The 13,679-nt window shown below is 44.7% G+C and overlaps 2 protein-coding genes across 2 annotated transcripts; both read right to left on the bottom strand.

Moving 5' to 3' along the window:
* Positions 1–2,129: 2,129 nt before the first annotated feature.
* Positions 2,130–7,702, bottom strand: LOC146371344 (uncharacterized). Its single transcript, XM_084953774.1, has 5 exons — positions 7,596–7,702; positions 7,320–7,453; positions 5,783–5,819; positions 4,275–4,350; positions 2,130–4,191 (listed from the first exon to the last, which is right to left on the bottom strand). Exons 2-5 carry the CDS (start codon positions 7,439–7,441, stop codon positions 4,100–4,102), a joined length of 327 nt encoding a protein of 108 aa, XP_084809900.1. The 5' UTR covers positions 7,442–7,453; positions 7,596–7,702; the 3' UTR covers positions 2,130–4,099.
* A 285-nt stretch (positions 7,703–7,987) lies between these two features.
* Positions 7,988–12,928, bottom strand: paqr8 (progestin and adipoQ receptor family member VIII). Its single transcript, XM_084953773.1, has 2 exons — positions 12,577–12,928; positions 7,988–11,780 (listed from the first exon to the last, which is right to left on the bottom strand). The coding sequence occupies exon 2, from the start codon at positions 11,746–11,748 to the stop codon at positions 10,684–10,686; it is 1,065 nt and encodes a 354-aa protein (XP_084809899.1). The 5' UTR covers positions 11,749–11,780; positions 12,577–12,928; the 3' UTR covers positions 7,988–10,683.
* Between the last annotated feature and the right edge of the window lie 751 nt (positions 12,929–13,679).

Below are 13,679 nucleotides of genomic sequence, written 5' to 3' on the forward strand. Positions count from 1 at the left end.
CAAACAGGACTTACATGTGTGTTTTAAGCGTGTGCTTCAGATCCCCTTGCCTTTTTGTGTGTGTGTGATTGTTTCTGTGTGTTTGAGAGGCCGGATTAGTGTCGGCTGTCTGCACCCTCTCCACCAGACATCCAGTCAGCAGGGATTTTAGGGTCTGAGCGCCTACACTGTCACAGAGAGAGTAACCCAATCCTATAGTCCCAATATGATTCCTAAACCACACAGAATTCCTTCCCTGCTTTATTTCAGCCACTAATGCCACTGTGTTCCCTTCAAAGGCCGCTGGCAACTGCCTCTCCTGGTTAGGCAAAACCGACGAACAGTGCCAGGTTACATAGCAGGACCTACTGAGTGAACAATTAGAGCAGCAGGATTTTAACACTGTGCTGCTGTGCAATAGATAATCTAAGAGTTGTAGTCAGGGAGAAAACGTAGGAGTCAGTAGGTGGTAGCAGAGTCTGCAAACTGGTTGAAATATCAGGTCATCCCAAAATGAGACATTCTCTATTTAACACAATGGTAGCAGACAATGAAGACAACTTCTGCCATGCTAGCGGATGAAAATGCCAAGACTCTGATCCTGTAATGTTTACCATGCCTGCCATCTTCCTTTTTTGGCTGTCAGATTAAAATCCAGAGGTGACAGGGCTTTCTCCATCGGCGCTCCGAGACTCTGGAACAGTTCTCCCTCTTTTATAAAATCCTCTTCCTCTTTGGAAATCTTCAAATCAAATTTGATGACCTACCTTTTTCTCTCCTACCTACCTCTCTGACACCATTCAGTTTTAGTGATTCTGGTCTTTTATCTCATTGGATGATGTATGCATGTGTATATGTATACACATATTTTATGTTCTTGTGCATATGTGCATGTACATATATATTTCTACAAACAAGTGTATATGAGAGTATATATATATATATATATATATATATATATGGATGTCTTACAATGTTTTTTATCTTATCTATTTCCATTCTTTTGTATTGGATTATATTATCCCTCTGTGCAGCACTTTGGCTGACACTTGATGTCTTTTAAATGTGCTATATGAATAAAACTGACTTGACAGATTGCTAATATTTTGTATGATTGTATTTTAAATCTTCTGATCGGTAAATTATGTGCTGAGGATTGCACCGGTGGCCTGGCCTGTCACATGGAATGTTTTAAAAATGCACCCTGCTGCACAAAGAAGCCACACCCCCACCTGCGCCTGCTCCACGGAGCCGTGTGGCCAACGAGAGCGAGAGTTACAGAGGTGATGATATATGAGATGTAGCTCTGTATCTCTGACGCTCCACCCAAGTCTCCACACCAGGCTGAGTGATGCACATAATAAACGGTATATTAGAACTACATTGTGAACACAGGCTCAGCTGCTCAGTCCTATTGCATGCTGAAGCATTGTATGAAGCATGGCGACTTCATTTACAACACAGTAATGAACACTTTTGAAAAACGTCACAAAACTAAAGAATGTAATAAAAAATCAAACTCTGGGGTTGAAATTTTGAATATTCAAGTATCTCCAGGAAGGGTTAAGGAGCATGCATGCAGGAAAAGACTAGCAGCAATGTGCCAGGATGGCACAGCCATACATGCCATTGGAAGAAGGTTTGCCGTGTCTCACAGCAAGAGTGTGGACAAGATAGCAATAGATGAGCCATTACATGAGTGGTCACAGCTGTAGAAAGGCATCAACCCAGGAACATGATCAGTAACTACTCCTTTGTGCAAAGAAGAACAGGGGGAGCTCTGCCAGAACTCCAGTGGGCTACTGTGCATGTTTCTGGTCAATCTTCAGACCCAGGACCACCCTTATGCTCCACAGTGGGTCCCGGGTTCCTCCTCGTGTGGATCAATGCCTGACCTTTTGTTGCCGAAGATTGAACTAATCATTTCATTCAAGTGTGTTGATCCAGGGTGAGATCTAAAACCTGCAGGACACCGTCCCTCGAGGCCTGCAGTTGCCCACCCCTGGTGGAAGTATTCGACATCAGTGTCTCCTGCTGAGCCCTCCCCACTTCACACCAGTGACCAAAACATCCCAGCATGTGTAACTTACATTTTCAAACCCCAAGCAGACAATTAAGAGCGCGTTGTTTGTAATAATGATCGGACAAAACAGTTTTCCACACCTTTAATGTACAGTGCCAAGATAAGCATTATCAGTTATGCCGGTGCTGCCTCACTAGGGTGTGTGTCATTTGAACACTTGAGTGGATTTACATGGTAAAGGATGGTGTGACAGCAGGCATTACAAGAATGATAACTCCACCCTGCTTTGAGATGTTGTGACCTTTGGTTCACATTAAATCGTCTGCAAATGCAGACTCCACTCCAATCATATCACCCGCTTTGTTCACAGAGCTGGTAATGCTACGAGTCATCAGCTAAGCAGAGAGGAGCAGAGCTATGAAAGTATAAATGAAAACAGAAACACGAGGTGAGAAAAGTCCTTCTTACCACAACATGTGTGTCAACATCTGCATAGAGAAAAATAAGTCACTTTATTTTTTCATCATTTGTGACTCCGACCCTAAAATCTTCAGCACTCATTTAAAAATAGCAACAATATTAGCACAGATTCAAAGAAGAATAACAGTGTCCTAGCTTTCTTGTCAAATATGAAGCTATCGATAGCAGCTGGTTAGCTTAGCACAGGGGTGGGCAATCTCAGTCCACGAGGGCCGGTGTCCCTGCAGGTTTTAGACACGTCCTCGAACCAACACAGCTGATTTAAATGGCTAAATTAGCTCCTCAACATGTCCCGAAGTTCTCCAGAGGCCTGGTAACGAACTAATGTGATTCAGGTGTGTTGACCCAAGGTGAGATCTAAAACCTGCAGGGACACCGGCCCTCGTGGACTGAGATTGCCCACCCCTGGCTTAGGATAAGGAAGTGAGAGGAAATGGTTAACACTAATTTGAGCTTAATCAGCCATGTCTGACTCAAAGATGTACACGCCCCCTAACGAACCTGCTTATGCTGATATTCAAACACAAACTTGGCTGGTTTGTCCATAGACTTCTTTGACACTGTGGACTCACTCAAATATTTTTACATACTCACCAGATAGCTAGCTAGCTAAAAGCCAAAAATATCCAGCAGCAGCAGAGCCTGAACCACAGACAGCTGCGTAGCTATCGTAACAGTGTGAAGCATCCCCAAGAGAACGGCTCGAGCTGTCTTTCTCATCCCACTGCTGAAGACAAGACCAGGCCCCGAAATAAGGCAAAGCACCCTGAACCCCGAGATGAAGTAAATGTGATATAATCTGTTATTAGCTTTAGCGGCTTTTTTTAAGGCCCGGTGAGTCTTTAGCCTTAGCATGAGAATCTGTGGACACATGATTTCAATCTTCTTAGCGCCAATGAGACAGCACATTTTTAAAACTGATAAAATACGATCTGTAATAAAAAAAAAAAAAACTAAAGGTGACACTTATTTAAACCAATCAGAAAAGAGCTTCATAACAATTACATGATTTGGTCGTTTCCCTGTTCTGAGTGTAGTTAACACACTGCAGTTGTAATTTCCCAGCTTACTCTGAAGCTAAACACACATGACAACTATTGAAATTAACACCAGTGAGCACCAGTCAGAGTGAAATAAGCTCAAAGACTTGATAGATGCACCTGTGACGGACTGCTTTAATATCTCAGCTTCAGGATTTTTTGATTTTCACAGTAAATCAGTTCAGATAACTGCTTATATTTTCTATGTGATGAGTGGACGTACTAAAGGCAAAGACAGGAAAGTTCAGCTTACAGAATCCAGACTTCTACAAAAGCTTCCATAATGAAGACTATAGGAAATTAAACAGCATCCAAATAAGTGAAGGTCTGATTTGTTAAAGACGAGGTATGGATGGTGGCTCGAGCTGGCACAGGACAGAGCCAACTTTCCCTCCTACCCTTCCTCTTCTTTTTCCGTCCATCTGTGCATTTGGGATATGATCAAGTGTGGGAAACTGGGGTTTCTTTGCAGCGGGATGTTGTGGATGATTTGTCCCTCCTCCGGATTCTTGGGAGCTTCTGTTTTCTGGGGTGTGTTGTGTGGTTGGGGTTAGTGTTCAGGAGTATAACTGATTGTTTAATTTGTTCTTGCTTTCGGCCTCTGTGTCGAGAGTGTGTGTGGAGGCATGTTTTTGTGGTGTCTCCATGTGGAGCCTGAAGAATCTAGGTCTGGGAAAAAATCAGATAAGAAAATCTAAGTGCAAATGTTCATTTACATGCAACTGAAATGTCTTAATCTGTGGTGAACTCACCGGACGCATTTCCCGACTGTGTGGCAGTTGTTCCATTGGATCCTCCTCCTCCTCCTCCTCCTCTTCCATCAACATACTGTGATGGAGCAGGACCAGAGTTAGGACAACAAGGACATAACAGAGTGCTGTAGGAATGAGTCCTGAAACCAGGAAGTGAGCTGGCATTTTTGCACTCTGGAAATTTTTAACGTTTTATCTTGTGCCATAAAAACATGTAAGAAAAATCACGTGGTCCTTACCAGGTTCCTAAATGATTTAAACACAACGCGAAACGAACAACACCCCGTCTTTATTTATTTAACAAAAACGAAACCAAAGTCCAGACAGAAGGAGCGTGTGAGAGAAACCGAGTCCAGCTGGTGGACGGACGGCCTCGCACTCGTCCCTAGAAGACTTTGGTCTAAGAGGAGCTCGTGGTCGACTCAGTGGAATTCACTGTCGACGCTCACAAAGTAAGATTACTGGCCACAGCGTAGCAACAAAAGAGCTTTCCCCTCGCAGACGTCTGCGGCTGTCACGGCGAGTCAGTGGTCGTGGTGGTATTATGGTTGCTTGACCTTTCATGGTAAATTTGGGTGGTTTAAAATGAAGTGCTAATTTGGTTATTTTGCCCTTTTGTGCCTCATTGCCTCTGCACTTCTGCTGACAGCCGGCCCTCCAACACATCAGCACATATCCACGGTTTAATGTGTTTGTCTAAGCTCACTGCAGCATACTGAGATTGTTTTTTGAAACATCCTAATCCAATCAGGGTTTTGCAGGTAACTCTCACGAACATATAAAAAGCCTTAATAATCTTAATCTCTTCCTGACAATGCACAGCAGCGGTCAGTCTTAATCTTCAGAGACAGCGCTGTGATATTGAAAACAAAAGGTCAGCGCTTCCCTGCGTCACTTTAAAGAGCTGTTTCGCTTTTTAAATGGAGGCAGCACACGTCTGTTTCCCTTTCATCTGAACTAAAATAAGTCTTTATTCATTTTTTGGTTGTTGTTTTGTTCCCTGTGTTTGTCTCTGCCAGTTTGCATTCATTGTGACGTTTCTGTCTTGAATTTCTCAGTAAAAACTAGAGAAGGCTGCGTGGAGTCCTTGAAGTTTTTATATTTGAATGAACATCAACGTTTCCATTTAATCATTTAAGTAACATCCTGCAAATGCAATAAACAGAGGAGCAAATGCTACAGCTGAAAGTAATCATTAGTATTCTGGATTTTGGTATGAATTTGTTTTTGCCTTGCATCTTTATTTCAGCGCTCCACATATGCAGTAAAAGTCTTTTTGTAGAGATTTCAGATAAAAACAAAAATGATTTCTGTCACATAATCGATTATTTTCATCTGTCCCACCCAGCCTGGCTCTAATGAGCCAGTATCACTGTCTCTGCCTCCCTTTTGATTCTTCATAATTAGCCAGTTATGGCTCATAATTGGAAACTAATGAACTGTGGCAGGTACTGCATGCAAGTTAGTTTCTACTGATGGGAGAGAGAGAACAAAGAGCCAGTTCATACCGCTGCTCCGCTCACGTCATAGGCGTTGCTGCTGCTCCTGTAAACGACAAGAAGGTAAAGTGGAGGTCATTAAGCCGTATGATGGCATGCTGCTGTAGATTTGTTCCTTATCCACACACAGTGCAAACAAAGGAGCAGAGTCCTATTTACATGCCAATGTGCCATTTTTGTTTTATGGCTCAAAACTCTGTCCATGTGTCATCGTTTTTTCTCTCTGTGGCTCTCCTTCTACCTTTTCATTAAACATATCGACCACGACTTATAAGTGCATAGATTTACCAGTCCCATTGTTCACAGCTGTGTGCTCGCTCTCACAGCCCAGCCCCAAATCTGAGAGGGCTGCTTGGACCACGAGGGCTAAAGCTAAGCTCAGCTGAGGGCAGGATACATTCCTCATTTAGCTGCTTGAATCGGGCCAAACTCATGAAAAACTTTGATCGGAATAAAATGAATCGGAAATTTAGCTTCTCTGGAAAAAACGTCAAAATCACTCGGACTGGTTTCAGATTGCTTTGAGAAAAATTGTCTTTCATAGTTTGTTACACTTGCATTCTTCCTAGCAGCCAGCAGGTGGCGACAACTCTGTCTACAGAACAAGTCAGAAAAGACAAAAACCATGGAAAACTATACCAGTGGCTAACAATGTGTCAGTGAAAAGCTGCTAGCAGATCCAGACTTTTCTCGCCATGTCCAGTTTCAAAGAAAGTGATGGCAAAAATACCCATGCAGATGTCCCATCTTTTATATACAGTCTATGGAAATGTAAGACTTGAGGCCAGATTTGGACTTGCTGGTACAAATTTGTGAAAGCTTTAATGTACTTTGGTAAAACTGGAGTCTGGATTCTGCTCGTCCTGTCTCAGGTTTTGGGACTGAACTCGCAAAGACGTCTGACTGCACTGAAATGTGTCTCGAGGAGTTGAGGCTTTCTCCAGATGTGCCTCGTGGGTTTCTAAAAAGCAGCTTGTCTAAGATCACGCACTGATCTGATCATCTATCGTTCTAAAATTTCCACATGTATCAGTCCTGTCTGGCATGTAAACCACAATGATGGGCGTTTAAACACATGCACACACTAATGTGTGTAAAACTCCCACCAGGGCCACACACACACACACACACACACACACACACACACACACACACACACACACACACACACACACACACACACACACACACACCTCATCGAGGTCATTAGGGTAGTGACGCTTTATGAGCCCAGCCCATTTGGTGCAGCTGCCAGACCACAGAGTGATTTCTGTCTGCGTCTTCCTCTTTCAACGGGCAACACCCTTCATCAGAAACCAGCTATCAGGTCTGACAAGCTTTGGGAGAGTGATGAATGGTGAGCAAAGTCTACAGAAAAATGAAGTGAGAGCCAACTAAAACCAGACTGTGTTGGTCAGGTCCCCAGACTCTGCTCCTGGCTCCTTTAATTCCCAGCATATTCAAAGCTGTTTAAGCAGGTAAACAACAGGAAAAGAGACAGAAGCATCCAAATGGATGTCCCATTTCATCGGCACACATTGCTCACCTGTTACACTTGGCACAAAGAGCCACAAGAGTGATGCTGAGGACGAGGAAGGCGACGAGGGAGATGACGCCCACCTCTGGAGAAAACCAACCCAGTACACCGACCATCCCAACTGGAGCCATTCTTGAAGTCTCCTATAAAGAAATAAAAACACAACAACATTAAAGGAGCTGTGAAGTAAAGTTCACGTGCACACAGTGGATCCTAGCTATGTGAAACTCCTGTGAAAGAACCATAACTATACACTGTAAGGCAAAATAAAACTCAAGGGCTCACAGCTTGCGTCGCGTGCTGCTTGGCTCTGTAACTGTCACCAGCTGCTCGCAGTCATTCAACTGCCTCTGCTTTATGTGGCTCAAAGCATTCAAACAAGTTAGGGAGGGACCAGTTATCCAGTCTGTTATGAAGGAGGTGCTCGCACAAGCCCATAAACAACCTATTGTCTCGTTCATTATCTCTGAATAACATTTGCGTCTGTCATGCCTACGCATTCCAGAAAAGCTGGAATGTGCATTTTATCGGAAAACTCCTGTCTGACTTATTTAAAAGATAAAATAGATGAATCGATACAGGAAGCTGTAGTGTACAAACGATAATAAACAAAAGCAGCTGTTTCCTAGAAAACACTGCAGGTGGTCACAGGCCAGCAGCTGCTTCAACCTCTAATCTTTACGCACTTTAACTATACAGTCATCTTCAAGCTATGGCAATACAGTGTTTTGTGTTTTTTAACTCAGGACTGCACAGGCACAAGAAACGTGTTATTTAAATGTGCTGGATTTTGTCGGTGACATGGCTCTGTTCGGGGGATGTGCATATGTGGAAAGATCCCAGCACAGAACCATCATGACGGGGTCAAGGCATGAGGAGGAGGTGGTGGTTTGGGCGAGGGGGTTGCAAAGTGGCTTGCAGTGCAACTGTAGAGTACATAAAGCAGATAAGCAGCTTATTTCCTATATGAGGTTTTCAGCAAAGACGTTAGCGGTGATGCGATGATGTGTGCGATCAGACTTTTTATATAATCCTGTCGACTCTGGGGTTTCAGAGGATATACTGTAAACAGCCACAAAAAGACACACACATGCTAGTTTCTCCATGTTTCTCACTGTACCGGCAGCTGATTGGCTCTGGCAGGTGAAATTATTCCCACAAAGGGTGTATTAGACAAAAAAAAGGATCTTTGTTCTAATGCAGAGCACTGTCTGGACCTGGATCCAGACTGAAGGGATTATTGTGCTTTTGCGGGCTGCAGTCTCAGCTGTGCTCGTGGAATTACAAAGATTAATTTGAATAGGGTCAAGACTTAGTCATGAAACTGAGGGCTCATACCGTAGAGTAACTCCTGGAGCAGTTATCAGAACCAGCTGAATGGTTGGGCACATGAACGGGTACTTCCTGTTAGGCAGCAAGTATAACCAGAGCATGGTGTGGAATTACAGTGTTTAATGGTTCCAGTACAGTCGAGTGACGGTCCTACATTTGTCCAACACATATGATCCAGTTTGACACACACACACACACACACACACACACACACACACACACACACACACACACACAGAGAATTGCAGTGGTGTTCCCCAGCACATGCACAACACCCACACGTCCTCGCCTCACCACCCCGACTCGCATATCTTTGTGAGGAATGACACGAACACCAAGCAACGCGCCCACACCCATTACCTGTTTAACAGCCCCATCCTGTCACAATGACCTCCCGCAGCCCCGCTCAACAGGCAGTCTGTACCTCTCAGCAATTTTCCTTTTGCTGATATTCACATGAGATATGCTCAGCAACACAAAGTGAAATCAACAGCCACTCTTCCACAGCATTTCAGGTATTTGGACCATAGCCACGAATGCAGCAAACAAATAACTCTCTTTGCTTCCATTTGAAGAATACTAAGTGTAGAAGATTACTCATTATCATTGAATCTCTGCATACAGAGCTCATTAACAGGCTGCTGGGACACATATTTAGGTTATGTATTTCAAACGACATATACTTAATCGCTTTCGTCCTGAGACTTCCAGCAGAAAGATCGAACAAGTTCAGAATCGTTTGGGGAAAAGGCCCAGTTGTGCCCAAGAGCTACAAAATCTGCCCAGTAGCACTTTTAAAGGATGCAGTGTGATGTTTGTCACGTGGAGCATGTTTGCTGTGCACAGGAAACGTGAACAGACATAAAGACCCATCCAAAGGAGAAATCAGCACCGAGTCTTTATGAATCTGCTTTGGGACAGAGCTCAGCTAACCTATCACAGACAAGTCTACATGCTAGACAGCCAGTGCACTCACAATCAAATGAATACAGGTAAGGAATCAAATATTGTTCACTGCTGCTACACGTGGACTTTCAACCTCAAAAGTAACCCAACAAGAGGAAACCACCGTACCCAGCCAGGGTCCAGCACATAAGCCTGTTACAAACCGCAAACTTTTCATTCATACTGTCCTTTTCTAAGAAGTCAAACAACCACATATAAAGTGGTGACTCATTGAACCTGACCTTTGTTACCTTTGGACAAAGTCAACTCGACTCCCTCCTCTTTGAGATAAGCTGACAGTAATGAGGGTGGCATGAATTTTCTAATAAAACTGGAGTAGGAGAGCCTCACAAAATGTGGAAGTAATCCTTTAAAAGGAGCCTGACTCGCTCCCATTCTGGGCCGTCCCGTAAACTCTCACAGGGGGAAACTTCACATAATAGACACAAAAGGTGCGGCCGCAGCCTCAAAGTGCTCGACATACAGTCTGTGTAGCGGAACAAAGAATGGCCGAAACCTCAGATACAATAACCTACTTTCCTCAATGGGAACAAACAGGGTCGACAAGATATAGTGTTTAGCTTCCATTATAATGCCTATAAACACACGTCACTCACAGCCCGTTCCACACAACCTCCAAAGTTTATCGTGTTTCTGGTCTCTCACGTGAATTTCAGACGAGGACAAAAGCGCGTTAAGTTGATTTTCTCTGGACGGGATCTACAGTACAAATGTTTGTGTTCTCGATACGTTTCCAACAGCATCCAGAGACTATTTTAGGTTATCGTGCTACTGGATTACTCTGAGCCTCTGTGACCAGTTACACGGGAGGGTGACTCACTGTGGAAAACTTCACTCAGCTGTACTTAGCAAATTATGGCAACTATTTCTTTCATGAATCAGCAGTTAAATCTTCAGATATACCAGACCGGAAGAAGTTTCAGAGTATTTTATTCTTCGAGTATTTCAGTGATAAGATACAGTCTTTTATCTTAATCCTTTAGACAAAAGTAAATATATGTATTTTTAAACACATGACTTGGTTTTGTTATTAAAATAACAATGATTTGCTCTTTGATTTTTCTTCATTGCGCTCTCACTTGTCTTTACTCTGCAGTGCCTTGCTCATGTGCCTCATTGCGATCAGCGCCGTCAGGATACGGCACACGAACAAGACGGGGAAGGATGCGCACGCCCACCACAACTGCCGCTCCCCAAATAACTCCACCACTGTATCCTTCCGCCGGGCGTAGTCCTGGAACAAAGCCTCCAGCTGGGACAAGGTGCACAGGGACAGAAGCACGTGGAAGATTTGGTGACCCTGGCCTGCAAAGTCACAGTTGCCTGGAAAGAAGTGCTCAGGGATGGGGCAAGAGAAGAAGAGGGCAGACAAGAGGAAACAGGCAATCTGGAGAGCGTGGAAGGGTAGCGAGGGCTCCTGTGACCAGGAGACAGTGAGCAGGCGGTGGGCTATGGGGCTGATATCCAGCACGTACGCCAGGCCGGTGGGGATCAGCTGGCAGACTTTACGCTGAGGTGGATATGGCCGCCTGTACCTGAACTTGGCGTAACAGCAACCGGTGCAGGAGAGCCACCCAAAGAAGGCGGCGCCAGGCAGAAACATTACCCCAACGCGTTCTCGCCACGCTGGCTCAGACGCGTAGAAATAGTGGCCGAGCGAGCACCCATACTGATACACGGCCACACCCACGTAGTCCAAGAAGAAGAAGTAGTGCGCGCGTTCGGAGTGAGATTGCAGGAGATGAGCCGCCACACTGAGGTACAGATATGTGAGAGATGACACCAAGAACAGGAGCAGAGGTAGCGAGGTAACGTCATCCAAGGTGGACCCCAGGGTGTCTACATTGGCCCACCAGCGGAGCAGCAGGACAGGACCGGCCAGCAAGTGGGTCCACACGTTCAGGGACTCATTATGTTTCTGGAAGAGGCTGAGGAGGTAGCAGCGCCAGTCTTGCTGGACAGGACGGTATCCTGACAGGACGTAGGGTTCCCGGAACAGGCTGGGTACCTGGGAGGCAGTGACGGTGGGGCTGGGCGGCGGTAAAGAGAAAGGGAGGAAGTCTGAGAGGTGAGGGAGACGACGCAGGTGCTTGGTGCTCAGTGTTATGGTGCTGAGCCGCTGCAAAACCTCAGTCGACATCTTGATGATGAAGAACCAGAGGACAGAGCACCCTGAGGGAGAGATTAGATTAATGCAGGCTTTAAAGCAGAGGACTCAACGCGTTAAATTAAACCTCACAGGAGCACGCGGTGCGCTTTGATGTCACATTCTGAAGACATTTTTAGATGCATGAATCTGCGCTGTGGATCAGCGGCAGGAAGCTGGGGATAAGATACAAAACAAAACAAAACAAAAAAACAGATGAGGGGATCAAAAATCTCACAAAACCAGCCAAAACCATGCCAACAGAGACTGGTTTGCAGTTCGCAGTGTTTCCACTGTTGGTCCAGGCTTGGACTTTGTGACATTCCAATTAAGAGCTTTCAGTCGCCAAAAGAAAAGCGGCCAACAGGAGACCTTTAATTACGTAAGCAGACATTCTTCTCTTTTTGTGTCATGTGCACCGGAAAAGCAGCTATGCAGTCAAACCTGTAACCATCACCCACCTGTGGTGGCAGGAATGTTGTCACAAAGCAACCCAGCACCTCCGCAGACAGCAGGCACACCCGCCCATCCAGAACGCAGCCCCTCTCTGTTGGCCCCCTCTCTATTTCCCCTTGACCATGAACACCCATTTAGAGCTTCTGAACGGCCTTTTGACCTGAGCCTCTTTCTGTGAGGAGCCCATTCAAGTTTGTCCAAGGTAACCCCGCATTAAAAAAAGGGAAAGAGGGGTAAGACGTTGGTTTCCCGTCTCTTTTTTTTTCAACATTAAAACGAAGAAGCTCCATGAGCCACACAGAAAAAACAGACTGCACTTCTTCCATCATATATGCATTTATATGACGACAGAAAAAAGAAACATACCTGCAACACAGGACACCTGTTGCTCGTCTGGACTCACGCGTCACTCCAAGAAGGTGGAATGAGACGTGTGCAGCAGCGCTTCTTCTCATACAAACACCGGTGGAGAACTACCACATGCTGGCTTAACGAGATGTTTCCGACGCTGCAGGGCGAAGGGAAAAGGCTTCAAACTACTGACCTGAGAGGCCGGAGGGGTGGGCGGGGTCAAAGTGACCAGAAACGCCCTCAAATGTAGTCGCCAACGCTTTGAGGGCTGTGACTGCTACACTCCGGAGCTCAGTGTACCCGCAGTGTCTGCATTCACCTGCTCATTAGAAGACCAGTTTATCGGCACACTTATTAAAACACGTGCGTGCCTTGTTGTTATTATTTTCTTCTGGATTGTTTTTGTTTGTGATCATTAATTATTATTAAGTTGACAATAATTGTTTAAACGACTGAAGGCACATCATGGCCAAAGTCATACCGTATACATGCACGTGTGTCTCCATCTACTGTTCTGCACTGCGCACTGCACTAAGGCGGTGTGCACTCAGACGTAATGAGAATGTGACAGTATCCTGGTAACCTGAGGTGATCACATGTCCAACTTCATGTGGCCAACATCTTTAACCAAAATCAGGTCTTATTTGCTGTTATTAGTTGAACTTACTAGTTCATTTGTTCTGAGGTTTCCATTTAGATTTATTTAAGCGCCATGTTTCCCACCTTTATAATGTCTATGATGGTTTCTCCCTCACACCCAAACTCTAACCAGTGAGTGTAACAAGACCATAAGACCACTTATACAGATATTATTGTATTTGGTGAGGGAGTTGCACTCACGTTAAATCTTTGTCCTACATGTGATCATGCTGAATCGGTTATAGCAACATTTTCCACACCTATGCCTTGGAGCACAGGTGTGAAGTTCCAGGGATTACAGTCAGTGCTGTGAAAACGTTTTTGCTCCCTCCCTGATTCGTGTTTGCATTTTTGTCACATGTTTCAGATCATCAAACTAATATTAGACATAGATGGCCAAATACAGAATGCAGTTTATAAATGATGATTTCATTTATTAAGGAGAAACAAAATGCTATCCAAACCTGCCCTTTATGAAA

This window comes from Perissodus microlepis, chromosome 15 (assembly GCF_051167445.1).
Source record: "Perissodus microlepis isolate ML-2025 ecotype Zambia chromosome 15, ASM5116744v1, whole genome shotgun sequence".
NCBI lineage: Eukaryota > Metazoa > Chordata > Actinopteri > Cichliformes > Cichlidae > Perissodus > Perissodus microlepis.

Excerpts from the sequence above, each read along its gene's own strand:
- LOC146371344 (XM_084953774.1), bottom strand. The coding sequence starts at position 7,441 with ATGGCTCCAGTTGGGATGGTCGGTGTACTGGGTTGGTTTTCTCCAGAG. Across the intron at positions 5,820-7,319 it reads CTTTGTGCCAAGTGTAACAG|GAGCAGCAGCAACGCCTATG; the intron begins GTGAGCAATGTG and ends TGTCGTTTACAG. Across the intron at positions 4,192-4,274 it reads ACAGTCGGGAAATGCGTCCG|ACCTAGATTCTTCAGGCTCC; the intron begins GTGAGTTCACCA and ends ATTTTTTCCCAG.
- paqr8 (XM_084953773.1), bottom strand. The coding sequence starts at position 11,748 with ATGTCGACTGAGGTTTTGCAGCGGCTCAGCACCATAACACTGAGCACC.